Genomic DNA, 19,895 nt, shown 5'->3' on the forward strand with positions numbered 1-19,895 from the left:
TGGTACATTTTTAAAACTAGGGTTTCTGTAGTAATTTTAGATCTTGGAAAAGATATATTCTCAGTTCTCTGAATGCCAGTGGGCTACAGCTACAGTTCATGCTAACCTGCAAAACAAACCCAAAATTCCCACATTTTCACCTCAGCTGTTATTAATATCAGAAAGCACAATTTGAGTGTAGGCTACTTCAGATTTAAAGTGCAGTTTATCTAAACTCTTATGGCCAGACAGATTTCAGGGCTGTGTTCTGGGAACTGCACATGTTTCAAATGCTATGTCTGTACAAACACACTCTAAGGGCCTTCAGCTGTCCAGACATCAAGCCCAAAGCCAGCAGGTACAAAGTCTTGCTTGTGCTGCACGTGTACCTTGTCCACTCAGCAAGGGAATTTATAAAGACAATATCCAATCTCTGCAAGCTCAGTTACAAGGCAGAAACCCCACACCTTGGGTTACTTGATTCCATTTACAAAAATAAAGAGTTACAGAATTTCTCTTTGAGGCTGGAAGCTTTTCCTTCATTTCAAAGAACATGGCAGACTATTATCTTCAACAGTTTGTAATCACTATAACTTTAATTTTTTAAAGGAAATAATTAATAGAAAATACTTACATGGAAGTGTTTTCACACTGCACATTCTGCATGAACCAAATTTAGTAAAGAGCTTAACAAACTAGACACAGCCCTGGAACCTATTGTTCAACATGCAGCTCAGTCCCACACTGATGTCCTAAACCTCTGGTAATGAAATTTCCAAGTAATTAACATGTCACAAATTAAACACCACAAGTCCTCTGAGACAAAGCTGGAGGTCTTCACAGCCCCTTGGATACCCTGGGAAGTTACATGACTTATCCAAGAGCACAGACTGTATCCATAAAAAAAAGAAAAAACAGATTTTCTTCACTTGATCATGGTCTCTGAACAAACCATCTCTGTGTATTTTATGGACTAGACATGAACAGGTCACTCCCCAGAATTTATATACAGACCTCCCTTGAGCACAGGATGCCTTCTCTCTTTGCAATAACACCCTGTGTTTTTAGGTTTACATGGTTTCAGGGCAGGATAGATCTTGAGCAACAAGCACCATCATTCAAAGGAAAGAACAGAGGAAGTAAGAAAAAACTCAGGGGCCTTTTTGATTTACAGGTAGTTTGCAGCAGTAATGGTGCCTGGAGGCTCACACTGCAATGATTAATAGAACATGTGCAGAACACAGGTGATCTAAAAAGTTCCTACTTTTTAGAGACAGAGGAAATAGTAAAGAAACAATAATTTTTGATTTACAGAGGTGTTCCACAGGATGTGGTTATGAAAAAGCATTCTGAGTGACTAATATTTGAAGTTCTTTAGACAATATTCTGAAAGAAGCAATTGTTGTCAGTGTTTGCTCCAGACAAACATGTGCAGTTTCTGTGTTTTACGTGGCCTGAAATGTCCATGCAAGTATTTTCCCCTAAGACAGCATCACAGTTGTGATTAAAATCAAGATTTTTTTTCTTGCCCCCAGTTTTCCTGCTCCTAAGGAGCCTCACTCAGTGCTGCAAGCCCTGCACATGCACAGTGCTGGGTTGCAGTCACTGAACCATCTTTATCACACAATCCCTCAGTCAAACAATGCATGAATCTCACAGAAATCCCCCTGTGGATTACACTGATCACTAAAGTCATAAAGAGCTTTTCAGCCTAACAGTGACTGTAAATTTGCCTTTATTAACTACCCAGCAGGGATTCCAGGCTTGGGATTTTCCATCCAGGTTGTATAATAGAAATTTTTGTATTGTAATAAGCAAATGCAAGTAGCAACCCAAGCCAGTTATCATGGGCAGTATTAAATGAAGACTGAATTGACCTCTTGCCTCCGGAGATGATATCTCCAACATTAAATTAAAAACTCTGAAGAAGGCTGGAGAAAAGGCACATGAGCAGATGCTATCCTTTCATGTTCTATAAACCCAGCATTTCATTCTCCAGCACCCTTGGTCTGTGAATACTGAAAGGTATTAAGTTACAGTTTTCATAATAAGCTGATAAAATGCAAGAGGCGCTGATTTTATATCACTTCTTTCTGCTTTTTTAATATTTATTATGCATTACTTCCTGTTCATTTTCTAAATGAAAATTATCCTCCTGCTTTCTTTTTACCCATTGAGTTATATTATTTCATGAAAAATCCCAAGACACATGAATTAAGGGAAACAATCTTCTAGTTAATTTCAACATACTATGTTGTGATGTTTATGAATTTTATATAAAAATACAATTCAAAGTTTTTGCTAACTTTACAGATTTCATCTGATCTGTGCCAAAATCAGCTTCAGGGCCTTGAAGTGACATCCCAACTCCCTTAAATAAGGCTCTTTTCTTCCTGTCATAGCAAATACAACCTTTCCACTCTCTCCTAAAGCCTTCACAGCAGACAAAGCTGATACAACTCACTCTCCTGCCCAGAAGAGGTGACTGAAATAAGGAAAATACACACAATACTGCTTAAACCCGTCCACACTGACATTTTTGAACCTTAAATTTATTTCAATGCACTCATCTGCTCTTATCTAATTAACATCTTGGCTCTTTTTTGACATCAATAATAATTAGGGTTTTCAATTGAGGAAATGAGCTCTACTTTCCTCTTAACTAACACCACTTATCTCAAAGACTTACATACTGTTTCATTTCATGTATTTTTGTTCATAGCCTGTGTCCTAGTGGGAGACATTCACATTTAGCAAAGTTAAGCATGTGAGAGTTTTTAATTATGAGCACATGACTGTTAGATTATGGGATCAAAATCTGACCTTTGAATGAAATGTATTGAAAGGTTATGGTGGTACATTTTCATTTTTGTCCTATTGCTTTGGGCACAATGTTGGAATTCTTAATTCACTTAAAGTAACATTTTTCACTCCAAGAAAAAAAAAAAAAAAAAAGAGGTGAACTTATTTTCAAAAGAGCAACCCTTTAACCCCTTGTGTTTACCCCAGGCTGTATCACTGAATAACACCAATTATTCTGATGAGGGAAGCAGCCTTTGACATGTTCTTTAAGGGGGGAATTTCTCACTCACTAGCATAGGTCTCTAATTCTTTTTCCATAGTGTAGAATATGACTTCAGACAACAAGAAGGAAGATTTCATCAGATTTTGAAAACACTGGACAATGCAGAGCAAAATGCAGCTTCAGCTTCTCCTCAGAAGCCACCACCTGATCCTCCAGCTCCCGAGAAAAAGGAGTTAAGGAGAAAGACAAAAAAGGTGAAAAGAAAATGCTTCTGGTGGATTTGACTTCCTCATGCATCCTTTTAATTTTCAAAAGACAATAAAACAGAAAGAGCTTGAGAGCACACACCTGAAAATGTGCTATTATGAAATCACAAAGGTTAAGAATGGTTAATTAGAGTATCTGAAAAATCAAAATAATTGAATTTAATTAAATTAGCTCACTGAACAAAGGTGCATGAAGATACTATTTTCAGGAAAAGAAATGGATTCTTTGAAAAGGAAGTTCTCTTTTATTCCCAAGGACACTTCCATATGCTTTGTAAAGATCTTTTTTTCAACTTTACAAAAATAACAAGGTTCAAATCTCTACTTTAAAAAGCAATGGTAGACAAAGCTGAGCATGTCACCCAGCCTTTATTTCCCATTTATAAGTAACATTGACTAAAAGGAAAAATCTTCATCAAGCTTTGAACAAGCCACATTATCAAGAACAAATTCAGGGAAACCTAAATTGTTCAAACAAATCTCTCCTCAGAGGAGACAATTATAATTATTTCACATCCCCAAATGAAATATTTTTGTTGCTGTCATCTAATATTAAACTACAAACAAAAGAATTTCAGGTTAAGTTTTAACTCTTTTTCTTTGTTTGTTATAAAAAGCCACCATTTAGAAGTCATTTAATGGACTTCTCTGAAAAGAACTGGGGAGTTGCAAAGCCAGAGAATGTCCCTGTAACTCTTGTCTTAAACCCCTGCTCAAGCAAGGTCCAGTTCAGTGAATTTGAGTTCTGAATATCTCCAAGGACAAGAATCCTCAGCTCCTTGGGGAAGGCTGTTCCAGGTTTACGTACATCTGATCTGAATTTCCTGCATTCTGATTGTGCCCATTACATCTTGTTTTGTCCAAGCACACCTGCAAGAAGAGCTACATGGATCATGAGACCTCTCTCCTACATCTTCACTTCTAAAAGACTGAACAAACCCAATTTTCAATTGCCTCTCATGTCCCATGCTGCAGCCACAGCCATCCTGTGGTGTGAGTTGATGTCTTTCATCCACCTGGAAGCCTAAAAGTGGACATGATCCCTCAGATGTCATCACCCAATTGCTGGAAAAAGAGGAATTACTATTTTGGCTACTGTCTTACTGAATCATTTGCCCACTCTATCCATTTAAAACCTGTATTGCTGTACCAAAATATCCCGAGATTTTTTTTTTTGCCTTAAGATGTAAATTAATATATGATAAAAAATGGAACATAAAAATAATATTTAGTGAACTGATCTGTATTGCACAAAAAATTATATATATATATATATATGCTGAAAAGATTTTATCAAATGTCAATGCAGCTACTTCTTTCCTCCAAAAACACTCAAGGTACCATTAGCACAGGGTGTGCCAATGGAACCCAATTTATGATTGGTGATCCCATTATTTTACTCATCAAAACACGGTCACCTTTCATATGGGGGCAGGGGGGAAAAGGTTTTCCAAAGCAAGTTGAGTGGAATGTACTGCAGACCTTTTCTTAGAAGTGGCCCTGGTTCAGGGTATTCATAGATTAATCCCTGCATCTTATTTTTCTAAGTAATCCTGTATTAATTGTGCAATGTTAGTTTTAAATGTCCGTACACTTTTTGTACACTTCTGTGTTCCTTGAATTCCTAAGGTTAATTACATATTTGAAAATACATTAAAAAGAATTTTGCACAGAAAAATTTTGTCTGGAGGAACTAATTTCTTTATAAAACAAATCTTTAAGAAGAAAATTTGCACTATGCCATGGCTTAATTTATCAAAATTCTAAAGGACTGATGCTTGAAAACCATTTTCATGTTAATTTCAGTTAGTACAGAAATGACAAGAACAAAACTGTTGTTACTTTAGAGGCTTTTCAGAAGGAAATTATTTTTTTACTAATGTCTTTAGATGCCTTTAGTGAGACAGAAAAGCTCTTCAATAATAGGTTGTGGCTATAAAAAAGGTAAGAATTAAATGACTCCACCAGAATACATCACTGTGTTACACTCAAGCTCTGCTTGTGCTGCTGTGCCAACAGCATTTCTTTGTTGCTTTAGTATTTATAATTGATGCAGGGAAGGATTTATTAGTGTATAAATTATTCTTGTGCATTAAAATAATACTTTAAGACCAATATCCCCTGTGGTAAAGTATAATAATAAGCAACACCAAGAGCTCTAACACAAGTAAAACTAGCAAGTTTTTTCTCTGTATTGAACCCATTTTTACTAATTTATGATACAAAAGCCATCCTTTTGCCTTTCTTTTTGTTGACAAGCACAAAAAGTGCTCATTTTAAGCTATCTGATTTTGGGTTTGCCTACATAATGCATATGATGCTTTCAATTTATTTTCAAAGGATTCAGATCATTTAATTTAAACAAACCACACCCCTTTGGTTCACCACATAGCGCCAATCAATTCCTGGGGTGAGGAGAACTATGCAAAACAGAAACACTCTTTTTAGTTTAACAAAGTCCAACCAAAGGTGGTTACAAGGAAGGCTCTAAGTCTTTCTTATGACCTCGAGAAACATCAATACTCATAAAAATCTGAAATACACTGATCTATGTGCTAAATTTGAAATACACTGATCTAAGTGCTGAATCTGAAATACACTGATCTAAGTGCTGAATCTGAAATACTCTGATTTAAGTGCTTACAGGTTTCATTTTTTAACATCTGAGCTTGATGGGATTCAGAACCATAACCAATCTTCAATCCTTAACTCCCAGTCACAATTAGCTTTTGTTTTCCAGATTCCTGAGTTGGTGGTTTTTGGTTTCTCTCAGTCAGTAAAGTCTGGACCATGAGGTGTGGATGTGAAATTCTGTTTGTGAGCTGTGCCCCCAGGGCAGCAGGGAAGCTCAGGAGGTTTCCAGGCCAGCCAAGCCTCAGCCCTGCAGGAACATCCACTTCTCTCTCAGCCTTCCCAGAGTTTTCAAGCTCACCCCCCCAAGACATCTGTTTCCTGGACAGAAATATGCAATTTCAGTGTTTTCCTTCAGGAAGGCTGCAAGGAGTTTTTACCCCCAGCCATTCCTACAGTGCTTGACACTCAAAAGGTGTTCTACATCAAACATAAGAGAGAATATTGGGACAAAAGGTTTTTGTCTCACTAAAAGGTGGTGAGGAGATGTCAGTGGTGGATGCAGGAACAGGGTAATGCTGCTTAGATGCTGTTTTGTTTAGGTTTTCAAATGTGCATATGTTAGCAACATAAAATAATTAAAACTTTGTAACACCTAAATGAAGAATCTTTGCTATATGAAAATACGATAGGAAAGCATTGGGGTTTTTTATTATTAAAATATTTTAAAATTTAATGATTTTAAAATATTTAAAATATTTTCAAAAATTGTTTAAAAACATTTAAAAATCTTTTTATTAACTAATTATTCATTCCTATAGGAAATAAAAAAGTACCAGATACACACTACAAAATTTATAGTGTGAGGATTGGAAGAGCAGTACAAATTGGTAGACTGTTCAAAGATAAAAGTACTGGCTACAAAAAACTTCCCTAGTTTACAAAATTACAGCATAATTCCTAAAACCAGCTCACAGAGCAGGAAAGAAATGTTAGAAATACAAACACATTCCTAAATAAAAATAAAATACACTAACCCCCCATAAGTTGTCAAAAAAATTCCACCAAAAAACCCAAACCACAGCTACTTGATAGTGCTTGATTACAAAAATATTGTGAGTTTCTGAGAAATATTTATTTGATATATGCTATATATAAAGCATTGCACAGAATACAGTATATCCCAAAATTACTGTATTTGAAATTATTGTTTTATGGAGTCAAACTAACCTTCTTTAAAAATTAAAAATGTATGAATAAAATACTGATTTGTCTCCTGCAACAGCAGTTCATGATGGTTCTGTGCACTATAATAATCCTGCCAGCATACACACACACCTTCCTAATGGAACTTGATCTCTAATGTATGTTTTGTATATTTCTTGGCCCTTTAAATGTGACGTTATCCTTTGCAATAAATTGAGATATTTTTATTAGGTTTCAGGAGTCAATTAATAATAAATAATGTTTAGATTACAAAGGAAGGGAACAGCTGTTCTTTGGGAGAAGAAAAATTAATGGAAAGCTAACAGGCATGTCATGGAATCATTCTGCAGCATTTCCAGGTAGAGCAAGGATGTCAATTTGAATACCAAACAAAAAAGCTGTAGCTTTTAGTTAGACCATAAGTATATTTGAACATATCAAATTCTCCAACCATGGCAGCTCTGCAAATAGTTTCTGTGGTCCTTTGCTCTAGAGTAGCTCTGCTTAACAGAATTCACAGATTTCTTTTGGGCAAAGTTTTATTTGTACAATATTATATATAAATATTGTCTAAAACCATCTCTGCATAGCTTAGCTACACTGACTTCATAACGTTAAACTGATATTGTGAGCAAAATCAAGTTTGGAAGTACAAAAGGAAACCGTTAAGCTGCATATGGTGGATTTATGATATTTCTATTTACCTAACCAGGCCAAGACTGAAAACAAGTATTTCTGTGTTCTACATGGTTTATAAATTTGACTTCTATAATTCCTGTAGGAGGACTTCACTGCATGACAATGACCTTTATTTACAAGTCTAAATCTCATGAAATACTATTCAAGGTAAAGCTTGAATAGCCAGTTTCAGACAATAAGCTCTTCATGAAAGTGTAGATGCACTTCTATGACTACAAACAGTCAAGGTTTTCTGGGGTTTTAAGAGTGAAAACAACCAAGCAGCTGTTAAAGCCTTCAGCTGCTAAAGCACCACACTGAAGGCAAGAATGGCATTTAACTAAGTCTTCCCTGCAGTAGCTGCAGAGAGCCAAATTACCTTTCCACCGCCACCTCCTTCTCCTGGGGAGATTATTTCGTTCTGAGCCTGACTCTTCTCAGTAATTACACTAACACAGCTCCCAGCAGGCACTTACCAGCTAAGCCCAAGGCAGAACCTCCCTTTCCCTTTCCCTTCAACTGGTATCGCAGCACAAAAAGATCCAGGCAACTGTAAACCCACATCTCTGCCAACAAGCTAGAGGATTGTGAAAAAACCACCTGAATATGAAAATTAACCTGCTTATCCCTGTCAGAAATCAAAAAACCCCTCAGGTAAACTAAATCCAGTTATCTGTCAGGTGCAAGGCATTTAAACTTGTAAGGAATTACAGGTACTGTAAATTGTAACCATTGTTTCTTATCAGTGTAAATCAGTGTTTGCATTACTTTCCACAGCATTTTCAAGTTACAGTAAATGACACTGCAGAAATTGATAAAAACACTTGTAACGTTCACAAACACAGTAACAGATTTAAAACCTAAAGAATAACCTCCTGTCCTCCCAGAAGTGATAGATTTGTCCCCATTTGAAATGTCACTTGTACCTGTATAACCTCAGCTACACAGTCCACCTGCAGAAACTCCACATGTCCCCCCTGTCCTTGCAGACCTCCCCACAATTTCAGCAAGTTGAGCTCATCTAAGCATTCTCCAGGACATAATTCTTGACTAGTGCTGAATTTTGAAAAGATCAAGCATTCAGGCTTTCATAGCAAGATTGACCCTCTCAAAAGTGTTAAAGCAAACCTGAAAATTAACTTGGTGACTAAAGTAGCATGCAGAGCATAGTAAAAGCTTCTTTTGCCAGTTCTTTCTGAATACCAAAGACTTTTGTTCATTAAAAACAATTTATTTGCATGTGAAAGGCTATTTTGTTAAGTGTTGCTTCAGCTATAGAAAATGTAGCAATTTATTGGAATACCCCTTTGAAAACCCTCTAAAATGCCCAATACACGCATATGCAGAGGTGCTCATGAGTATAATTAGAAGAAAGGGAATGACATTTCAAAATTCACACTGAATTTTTTTTTTCAGGTTAAAACAGCTGAAGAAATTACAGTAAATGGAAGGGGGAAAAAAGAAACAGATTTTCCAAGCCATTTCAATTTACTGTAACCAGCTTATTTCCTACTGGTTTCCTAATGGATCTTTTATGCAGGATTAAAACAGCTTCATTTTGCTTTTTCATGCGCTGTTTATGGTATCCAGAAGTACTCCTTAACAGACTGGTTAGGTCATGCACAACACTCATATCATGCCTTCCTTGTACAGAAAACATTTTCCAACACTCTAGAGAGCTGTAAGGGTCACTGGTCTCAGTTTCAAACCATTTCCTGTTGTGCCCATGAATGTGCCCAAGGGTTCCACATGAACAGCAGCAGCCTGGAGTTCAGATAAACAGCTACAGAGTTCACATAAACAGCTACAGAGATGGCTCAAACCTGCTGATGTACCACCAGGGAGTTCAAAGCACCCATTGGCAAATATTTCCTCTGAGGAACTCAATTAGTCTCCTCAATTATTAGGAGCCTAATCATTAGGAGGCACACATGCTCTGGCTGGCAATGATCTAAAACTGTTATTTTCCAATAGAAGCAAACAGAGAAACACAGGACATTTTAAAAGGCATAAAATGTGTCTCTTGTGGCCAAAAATCATCAAGTAAATGATGCTATGATTTTGTAGAATAAAATAAATCTCCAAAGACAAATCATTAAAAAGCATCTTGCCATAAGTGAACAGTCTGAAGGGCAAGCTCTACATTCCCAATGAATTCTTTGCATTCTCACAAATAGTCTAAATCCAGAGCAGCACTCAGAAGATGTGTACTTAAATCTGAATAAATTGCAGAATCTGTTCTCAAATATAACTCTAAAATCATAGAATGTTCACCAAAAAATCCTCAGGTGAGTGCCATCACATGCCCAAATACTTTTTTTCAGTTTTTCTTAAACCATTTCACTTTAGATTTGTAGAAATTCTCTTTTCAATGTCTTAAACCATGTCCTTTATGCAGGAAAGGTAAAACTTTCTGCTTTTTTGCAATTATCAACTAACTATCTATTTATCATTTGTTCTCTTAAAGAATGCTCAAATCTTTCAACTACGCTTCAAAACACTGTGACTACAGTGTCACAGCTGAATGAAAACAAAAAGTAAAGCTTGAGACTTTTTAAATTAAAAAAATAATTCACAAGGAATAATATATTCACAAATATATTCACAATATGCTATATTTTTCAATAATTCACAAATGCTATATTTGCATTTTTTTCCAGGATAACTATAAAATGAGTTTCAAAGCATTGAAAATGCATTAAAATATTACTCACACTTAATGGATCTCGTCCCATGGTAATAACAGTTCTGTTCACTGTGCGTAGTAGCTGCACCATTATTTCTTGAATGTGGTGATAAGTTGAAGCCTGCAAATGAAAAAATCAGAGTTTTGATATTAAAATCATATCTCTTTGAAAAGTAAGAAGAAACCAATTATTTCCATTTTGACAGTTCAAGTTGTACAATGTAATAGTCCTATTGAAAGAGTAACACTAATTCTTCTTGCTCGCACTGCTCCTTAATTCCAGCAATTTCAGTGGAATACTTGTGTCCAATTTCAGCCCAATCTAATTCACAGCTGTCTTTTGTTTCACTTCCCATCTCTCAGAGGACTCCTGTTGTCCCCATAACTGAGCAGTCTGTAGCTTAACCCTGGAACAGTTAAAGCAAATTCTCTCACAGCTCCCCACGTCTGTCGGTGCTCTCAGGGCAGGCTGGAGCTCAGGAATGTCACAAATAAATAGCTGGCAGTCAGACATACAGAGTCATTAAAGGAGAAAGTTGTCTTCATTTACCTGAGTTGCTCTGGGAGGGCACAAACTGGACACAGTTGGCCCCAGTTCTGCTCTTGTAGGCTGAAGGAGGTTTGATTGTTTATTCTAAAACTCTGAGCAAATGGGAATGACATTCTGTTCACCAGTTTCATTGACTTTACTCTGATCACTAGACAACTTGGGAAACCAGCATGCAACAAGAAAGAAAAGCCTAAGCAAATTTCTAGAAAAGGATGTTTACCTTACACCAAGACCCTTATTTAATGTCAGAAATAGCATGGAAAGAGCACCACAATCACAGAAGCCATGGTGAGCTCTTGATGACATTTTAGGCAGCTGAGCCCCAGTACTATCCCAGGAGAAACTGCTTCAGGTCCTGTTTTCCACCTGAGTCAGCCAACATCTCCTTTTTCTTTCTCCTATTCTGATTGCTCTGGATCAGCCACCCACCTTGAAAGAGGGACTTTCCTCACACCTGGCAATTTATCCACTGTTACCATTGAGTGCTCCTGTATCCTTTGACTGTTGCAGCACATGTCACAGTTGAGACGGCCACAATAAAGAGTATAGTGAGAGTGTCCCCATACAATTTCAGAAAGCTTTAATCCACACAGAGTAACATCAGGCCACCTCAGAAGGCTTCAAGCATTTGCCCTTCTTGTTCTTTAGCCCAACCTTTTATCCCCTCCTGTTGATGCCCTGCCCCTGTGTGCCCTCTGCTCCCTTTGGTGGTTGCTCAGTGCCCCTGGGCACTCCAGGGCTCATTGCTGTCAGTGCTGCTCACAGCTGTGCCCATGGGGACGGGGCTGGGCCAGCCCCACTCCAATCACCACAAACTCTGTGCCTACATTTGACAATGACAATCACACAAGTGATCTCCTCGCCTGTCACAGCATTTCAGAAGTTGTTATATTCCATAAATGAACAACGTAGTCACAGAATAATTTGTATTTGGTGTTTCCTTCTTTAAAATTTCACTTTCTCTGGTACAGTCCAATGTTTATAACAAAACTATGCTTGAGAGTGCCTGCAGTGAAGACACATTTGCTGTTCTTATAACACTGTGTACCACTAGAATTTAAAAAAATATTATCAACAGCCAAGACTGATAAACTATGTAGGAGCACTTAGCAGAGGGATATAATTTGTTGATTAGTTTCCCGTTTTTTTAAATTCAAAGATGAGGGCTCATATAATGCAAGTTCACTTTTGCATTTCAGTATGTGCTATACCATAATTAGTAACAGTTCAGAACATAGCATAATGAGCTTTAACATTTAGCCCTGACTCCATCATTAAAGATGAGCTCTATTCTTAATTCACAAGTAGCACATAACAAACCCTTCCTGGAAAGACTGTTACATATGCTCAAGCACACAAAGGTTGTTTTCTGTTAGACCTTTGAATTTTCAGAGAAACATTAGCAAATGAAATAAAATGAAATAAAATGGTTTCTCTATGGAACTGGGACTTCCTTTCTTCTTGACAATCTAAGAAACAACTAGGCATTCAATACTGACATAGAGAAATTAACAAAAATTGTTTTCACACATTTGTCAATACACAAAATTTTGTCTTTTATCTTACAGCTTCTAGCTTCAGAAGACAGTCTAACAACAAACTACAACATTGGTTTGCTTTTTCAGATCATACTTCTCTTTGCAAGGATGACATGGGAAAACCCACCATCATTTGGCTTCAGTCCACTGATTAAGCATAAGATTTTTTTAGGAGCTAAATTAAGGACTTGTATCATATATTAATGTTCTGGTCACAAATCTAAACCATGGCACTGTGTGGGCAGCCACAGAGGAAATGAGCTCTGCACCAGCCAGATCCTGTGTGCTCACTCTCTGGTGCACCCACTTCTGTAACTTGTATTCCTTCTTTGACACACCCACAAATAAAGGCACATATAAAAGGATAACAATTTCTTTTTTAAACCAGAACTCATAATTCTGCATTGCTCTGGCTGAAAAGTCTCCGCAGAAGACCTTAAGGTAATTGGCCCTGAAAGAACATGCAGAATTCCTGACAACATTCCTTTGAAATTCTCTTTTGCTAAAGCCTTAAGATCTGCAATAAGTTAGGGAAATGCTTAAACATTTCTTTACAATTACTGAAAATGCTTCCAGGCTTGTTTGCTAAACAGCTTAAAATGCAACTGCTACCAATTACTGACAATGCACAGAACAGGAAAAGATTCTTCATCTCTCTTGCACTTATAGTCAACCAAGATTTCACTGTAGATTCCAAGAGAAGGCATTTACCATTGCATTTAATTTTGTAAGCACTATAAATAAAAAATTGTTCTGATTCAGGAAATATTAAAAAACAACATATATATCAGATTAGAGACAAAGTCACCTCATGGAGGACTGCCATACTGCATGAAACAAAGTGTTGTAAAGAGGCAAAAGGAAGTGTTTTCAATTAAAACAGAAACAAAAAATCACTGATTTCACCATGACCTTCATCAATGACTTACTTGAAGTTCTGATATTGAACTGCATTTCACAGGTGCTTGAAGCACAATCTCGAGCTACAAGGCTAATTTCAGACATGATTAAATCAAAACAATGCCATTTATGTCCAAAAGTTCCTCGCTGGAGAGGAATCTTAAAATCAAACCCAGGCATTTCACTGAGATACCCAACAGTGACTGTCTAGTCATAAAACCAAATACAAAAACAAGACAAACCAGAGATTTTTAACAACATGCTGGCTACCTGCAGAACCCAGCAGTGAGGCAGCAGCTGAAGAAAACAGCATTTGAGCACAAGGATCTGATGATTCCCATGTTCCCACTTGCTAAACAATGTGAAGCACAACAGTAGAACAGAGCTGGTAATATCAAAATATCCTTTCCTTTGACAAAGAAAACACATTCTTCAAAAATTCAGTAACTACTTCAAAGATCACCTCACAGTATAAATTTTCACCACATGAAACAGAGCAATTACTGCTGTTTTTTCTTCCCTGTCCTTTGTGTGCCTTCTATTTCTGGTGACTTCCACAGAATACATGCAATGCAAAATTATCAAAGTTAAGTTTCCAAAAAGTTTTGAATACTAGTCTGAAACAAGGTTTCTCTACTGAGATAGAAAAAACAGAAGAAATAAGGACAAGACATTGGTGTTATTAATATTGTAACATGATTCTGCTACTAAAGGCTGCAGCTTTCTCCTCCTGCAGGTCAAATTTTCTTAGGAGGGGGCTAAGAAATGGTAGGGAATGAATTGTTGAATAGAAAACCGCCTTCATCTTAGGGTTCAAGTGTACCCAGCTGAAATAATTTGGTTAATTCCCAAACCAATGTCTGTATCTAGATCACAATCAATAAAGGCATCCTGAAGGACACTGCCAAACAATAACTTGGCCATATGTGAACTCTTTCATTTGCTTACAGGTTACAAAGTATTTACTGCTGCAAGGCAAACACAGCCTTGAAACAAGAGTTCTCACTTTAGCTGGAAAATAAACATGTGTGTTACACTCCAGAGAAATCTGTAGTGACTCTTTAAGAGAAATGACTGTGTGATCCTTGGATGCTGCTGGGTTCCCTTCCTTTACTCCTTTTTCCTCCTTCAGCTAAGTCATCTTAATAGAAGATTTTCAGTACTGAAGCAGGATCACTGCTTGGTTAAAAAAATGAGATAATAATCCATGCATTCCTCTGTCAAGGAAGGAAAAAGCTACACACTTGCTGTTGTGGTTACAGAGCCCAGTGTTAGTTAATGACACACGATTAATATATTCTAAAATCCATATTTTCTCCAACCAGCAGTTGTATTGCCAGAGGCAGGCCAGGGCATGGACTTTCTGCAACAGAAGCATCTGGTTCTTTTGTTGATATCCCAACTATTCTACAATATTTCTATGAAATATGATGCCTGTGGAGGGCTCAGCATGTTCTGATACCACTGCTGGACTTAAACTTACCCCCAGGGGCTTTTCTTCTTATATCAGAAATGCATCAGTATTTGCTGCAAGCACAATCTGTGGGTAATGGTGACCCAAACATCTCACAGAGAATCTCCAGTCTACTTTCCTTGAAAGAAACTCTTGCAGAAATGCCACTTCTGTTGAACAAATTTCAGTATATATTTTTTAATGTATGTGTTTTAAATTCTCAGCAATTCTGCTGTTCTGCATAATGCTCTCACTCTCACAAAGATGAGCTACAAACCCATATTTTCAGTAGGCTTTAATGAGTCTTACATGTCAGCAACTGCTGCTATGGACAGCAACTGTTAAATTCAAAAATAAACTTCAGTTAAGTGGTACACACAGAGAAAGTATTACTCCATCTTGCTTTACAACTGTGTTTTACCTTTTAAAGGGTAACAAAACTGGTTACTTTGCATTATAAGCCTTATGAGATGATAGCTTCAGTTTTTGCCCTATCATGCCTTCACCATTTATCTTAAGAATTACATTTCAAAATTTATATGTTCCAATATTTCTTTTGCATCCCCTTGGATGAATCCCTCCTGAACTGCTTAAGTCTAAACCAATGAGGCAAGTAGCTCATAATACACATGGAAAGATTGCCCTGTGCAAACTGAAAAGCCTCAGCAGTATCAAAGATTTTTATGAAATTAATATATATGCTGTAATGATTTCATTTACTAGGAAATGATCCAGGGAGCCACAGTGAAAAACTCCCAAAATGACAGCTTGCCTTAATCCAAAGTCTGCAAAGTTTGAACATATGTATCAGAAAACTATAGTTGAGGAAAAATCAGCACATATTCACAGGTTAAGGAAATTACAGCTTTCTTAAAGCAATTAATTATGATGTTTTCTCAGAATAAATCCCTCAAATTATTGAAAAGTTTCACTGAATAACCTACTGCTCATTAAAAAGAAAGGGAGTTAAAAGTCAATTCAACATTTTCTCAAATGAGGAAAAAAAAGAACCACCCAGATGAAAATTTCAGTGTTCCAAAATGTCAGAAATCTGATAAAGAAACTACAATTTCCAAGTGAAATATAGTAAAGAGTAATCTGTTTTACCCAAACATTGCTGAAAGCAGAAACCACACCCTACAACATTTGAACACTGAAAAGCATTGTTGCGGAAACTACAGGGGTTTTTACAAGAGGAGCACGATGAAATTTGAAATTTATTCTGTATAATTAAAATAATTACAGAATAATTGAAAAGTTGAGGTTGGAAGGGACCTTACAAGGTCATGTAACCCCCTGCAGTGAGCAGAGACATCTTCAGCTGAATGAGGTTACTCAGAAGTCAGCATTCATCTTCAACACCTCAACTGCCCTTTGGGTTGAGTTTATGAAAAATAGGAGAAAAGTTCAATTTGCCACTGACTTGTAATAAATATTTGAAAGAGATTAATCATCATCAATAATTTACTTCCTAATCAGCTCAGGCTTTCTACAGACTTGGGCTCTACATCATCATCAATACTTACAGGGTCTTGACAGCTCAGAACCTCCAGGATGCTATTAAGTAATTCAACACAGTACTTCCTCTCCTGCACCTGGAGCTGCTGATCCTCCTTCTGTTCCAGTAATTCCCTCAGCTCTTTTGTAATCACAGGAAGCAGAATGTCCCTGCATTCTGAAAGAAAGCAAATTGTCTTAGCTACAAATATAAATGAAATACTAATGCAAAGAAACCGTCCCTCAAACAGTGAAACAAAATATGCTTTAACAGCCACGGTCCCAATGTGGAATTGCTGATTTTCCAATCGTGCCTTGGGAATATTCCAAACTTGTGTGGTATTTTCAGAAGTCTACAGTATTTTCATATATCAAAACCAAAAGTTCCTGATCAAAATAATTTTCTTCAGTTAAATTCTGAGCACTGTTCAGCTTATATCAAACATTTGGGGACAAATTACTCACTTAAATACAAAGCATCCTGAAATTAATTGTTTTAGTAATGGTGTATTTTAATGTAAGAAAATTACTGTATTTATTATCTTATTTCTGAAAGTAAGATTCAAACAGCAGAATAGAACTATGTGCATAATTTTTGAAACATTTCTTCTGAAGGTACATAAAAGAATGCAGACAAAGAAAAGACTCTAGTGAAAGGCCTATTGAACCTGAGATAGTGAGAGCTGTGCATACATTCATCTTTATTTAAATTTAAGGAAGCTGACACAAATATGGTTTTACATTCCAGTCTCACATGTACATTGAGTTTTTAAAAGAGAGGTGCCTATAGGAAATGTCAGGAGTACAAAATACACACAGCTGAAATGACTTTAATGAGAACAGTATCTATCCGGGAATAAAATAACATAAACCTTTTTTAAAGAATGATTTAGAGCACCTGGACACACAGTGCACTCCCTGATGAACAAGGACAGGGTGAGATATGGTGAAACTTTATAACATGTGATTTAAAACAAGCCAGGGGGTCATAATCTCCCCAGAATAAGGGCATCAGTACAGGAAGACAGAAGGGTGAGAGAAGGAAGAAAAGAAAGAGACAAAAAGAGAAGCGAGAAAGAAAAAGGGAAAGAAAGAGGGAAGGAGGGAAGGAGGGAAAGGAATGGAAAGGAATGGAAAGTAGATGATAACTGAATTTTGCAGATGAGGCAACAGAAGCAGTCTCTGCAGATTATTCTTATTTGAAGTAACAGCTCCAAGCTACATGAAGCCAAGAGCTTTTAATCATGACTGGAGAGCAGCATAATTTCTTGCCTCAGAAAGTATCTCTACTATTGGTAACTATTTCTACAACATTTGTTGCAAGCTGCAAGACAAATCTAACCCAATAACTAAATTACAAACTCACCAGTGAGACAGCAGTTAAAGAACACATATCAACACAGGACCTGCTTGAACAGCAGCATAAAAATGAATTTCACAGAGCCTACAGCTCCTTTATGTGCCCAATTCTGCACAGACATGCTGCCTGCACTTCCTGCAGGCCACAGACTCCCCTCTGCAGCAGAAACCAAGGGGCTGCTCTCACAGACCACAGAGTGGAGCCCAGCAGCAGGGGATTCCAGCCCTCCTGAAGCACTTCTGGGTGGGTTTGTGTTCATGGGCACAGAGAACCACCAGAAGTCAGGAATGGCAGCTTTGTGGTAACCAACTACAGACAGGAAATGTTATCAGTTTTCTGAAATTGAAATGTAATTCAATACCTAACAAATACTCTTGATTTGCTCATATGAACCACTTCTAACTAATTGTGACTGCAACAAATGCACTGCTATTAGCTGAAGCCAAAACTAAACCAAAGAAACATCATTAGCAACAAAAAAGTTACATGCAATACCTAAAAACTTGCTGAAATGTGATAGGACCTTTTAAATCAAGGGTTTATACATTCAGTCAACAAATAAGCGCTAGTTATATAAGAGTTTATTAGCTCATTACTCTTGAAAAAACTAGTAAACAAACTTAAGTTCTGTTTTCACTGTTATCTGTGGAAACTGTCCTTCGACAGGCTAAAGTTATCCTGGGGGGAAACAGTTCCCAGTATGATCAGTTCAGAATTTATTCTTTCAGATTTTCACCACTCCAAAAATATTTAAGGTGTATTTTGGATATAGCACTTAATGCTAACCAAGTTCCATTTAATGGTGCTTAGCAGAAGAACCATAAGTGTAAGAGTCCTCCTGAAAGATGGCAGAGGTTTAACAGATTTTAAAGGGAATCAGATCAAGTGAAAAAATGGAATCACAAGCCAAGAAAGCAGCTCAGGCTGGATGTAGGGAAAAGCCTCTCCCTCCCATGGACAGTCAAACAGCAGAATTAACAGGTTGCACAGTCTGTCCTGGAACAACCTGCTCTGACCTCAGAGCTGACCTCATGCTGAGCTGGAGGTTGGACTGGACACATTCCCAGATTCTTTCCAAGTATTCTTCAACTATTCTAGGATCCTTGATTGCCAAAACTGCTAATCAGAGGTAGTGTGACAGGAGCTTGGTGCACTGCAAATGACCAGCTTATAAAGAAACTACATATAGGAAGAAACTATATATAAAGATATATATATGTATGTAAACTACATATAAACTACAGATAAAGAATATAAACTATATATAAACTACATATAAAGAAACTACAATGAAAACTCAGCAACTGAACAGAGAAGACAAGGATAGCAAGTGCCACAACACAGAAGAAATTTACAGCAGATCCTGAATCTCTGCAAAATGGACAGAGACTGTCAGAAATTTAGGAACCAAGCTACATATATGCCTGTATACATAAACAATGACATTTTTGGTGCTTGTCATTTTTTTATTTGTGTACTCAAACATCAAGGTGTCCTATATCAGAGGAGAGGATATCAAACTCATCACTCTCAAGACAGGTGAAACCCATTTCTTGTCATTTTAATCCCTAGAACACGCACAGCATCTGTAGTGAGACATAAAAACTGTTTCACATATATTTAACCTGTATAGAAATACACATAGAGTAAAATTTCTCTTTTCTGGTCTGCTCCATCCCTGTGTTCCTTTGCAGATTCTCTGACTGTGTGCAGGACATGCTGAAAGAATGATTCAGCATCAGCTAAACACCACATTTCTCTATAGCATTGTGGATCCCATACACCAAGCAAACTCTTGGCAGTAAAACTCACCTGCATCCCTCTCCCTACCTGAACTCTGCAGTTACAGCAGAGTTCTACCGATGGCAACACTTTGTGCCACAAGTTCTCTGCTCTCAATCTGTTCTGTATAAATTACACTTTGAAGAAGGATGCATAACTTTAACAATCTGCAACAGACACAGTAACAGTTACAATTAATTCAACATGAAGATGAACATATTTAGGCAAACACATTCAACCTTTACTAATCTGCAATGACATGTAGAAATACAGATTCCAAATCAGCAGCATGTGAGAAATTCAGCTGGCAACTCTTTCCCATAACTTCCATTCTTAAAAATAATGCTTGAAAACACTTGCACTTCAAAAGGCATCAGTAGGGAGTACTGTGCTAACAGGCTGCT

The 19,895-nt window shown here is 37.1% G+C and overlaps 2 protein-coding genes across 4 annotated transcripts in view; one reads left to right on the forward strand and one right to left on the reverse strand.

Annotated features, from left to right (window-relative positions):
- The window catches only part of INSYN2B (inhibitory synaptic factor family member 2B), a 31,644-nt gene extending 25,106 nt beyond the window's left edge, over positions 1–6,538 (forward strand). For 2 of the 3 annotated variants that reach the window (XM_063168556.1, XM_063168557.1), the window contains exon 4: positions 3,102–6,538. In XM_063168556.1, the coding sequence (XP_063024626.1) occupies positions 3,102–3,288 (187 nt within the window). In that variant the 3' untranslated portion in view covers positions 3,289–6,538. Of the gene's footprint in view, positions 1–3,079 lie in introns of all 3 variants that reach the window. The other variant, XM_063168558.1, reaches the window with a different exon arrangement.
- The window catches only part of DOCK2 (dedicator of cytokinesis 2), a 159,538-nt gene that overhangs the window by 87,024 nt on the left and 52,619 nt on the right, over positions 1–19,895 (reverse strand). The window contains exons 26-27 of the mRNA XM_063168555.1: positions 16,379–16,527; positions 10,440–10,532 (exon numbers count right to left, since the gene is read on the reverse strand). Of these exons, the coding sequence (XP_063024625.1) occupies positions 10,440–10,532; positions 16,379–16,527 (242 nt within the window). The remainder of the gene's footprint in view (positions 1–10,439; positions 10,533–16,378; positions 16,528–19,895) is intronic.

Source organism: Melospiza melodia, chromosome 14, assembly GCF_035770615.1.
Source record: "Melospiza melodia melodia isolate bMelMel2 chromosome 14, bMelMel2.pri, whole genome shotgun sequence".
Classification (NCBI taxonomy): domain Eukaryota; kingdom Metazoa; phylum Chordata; class Aves; order Passeriformes; family Passerellidae; genus Melospiza; species Melospiza melodia.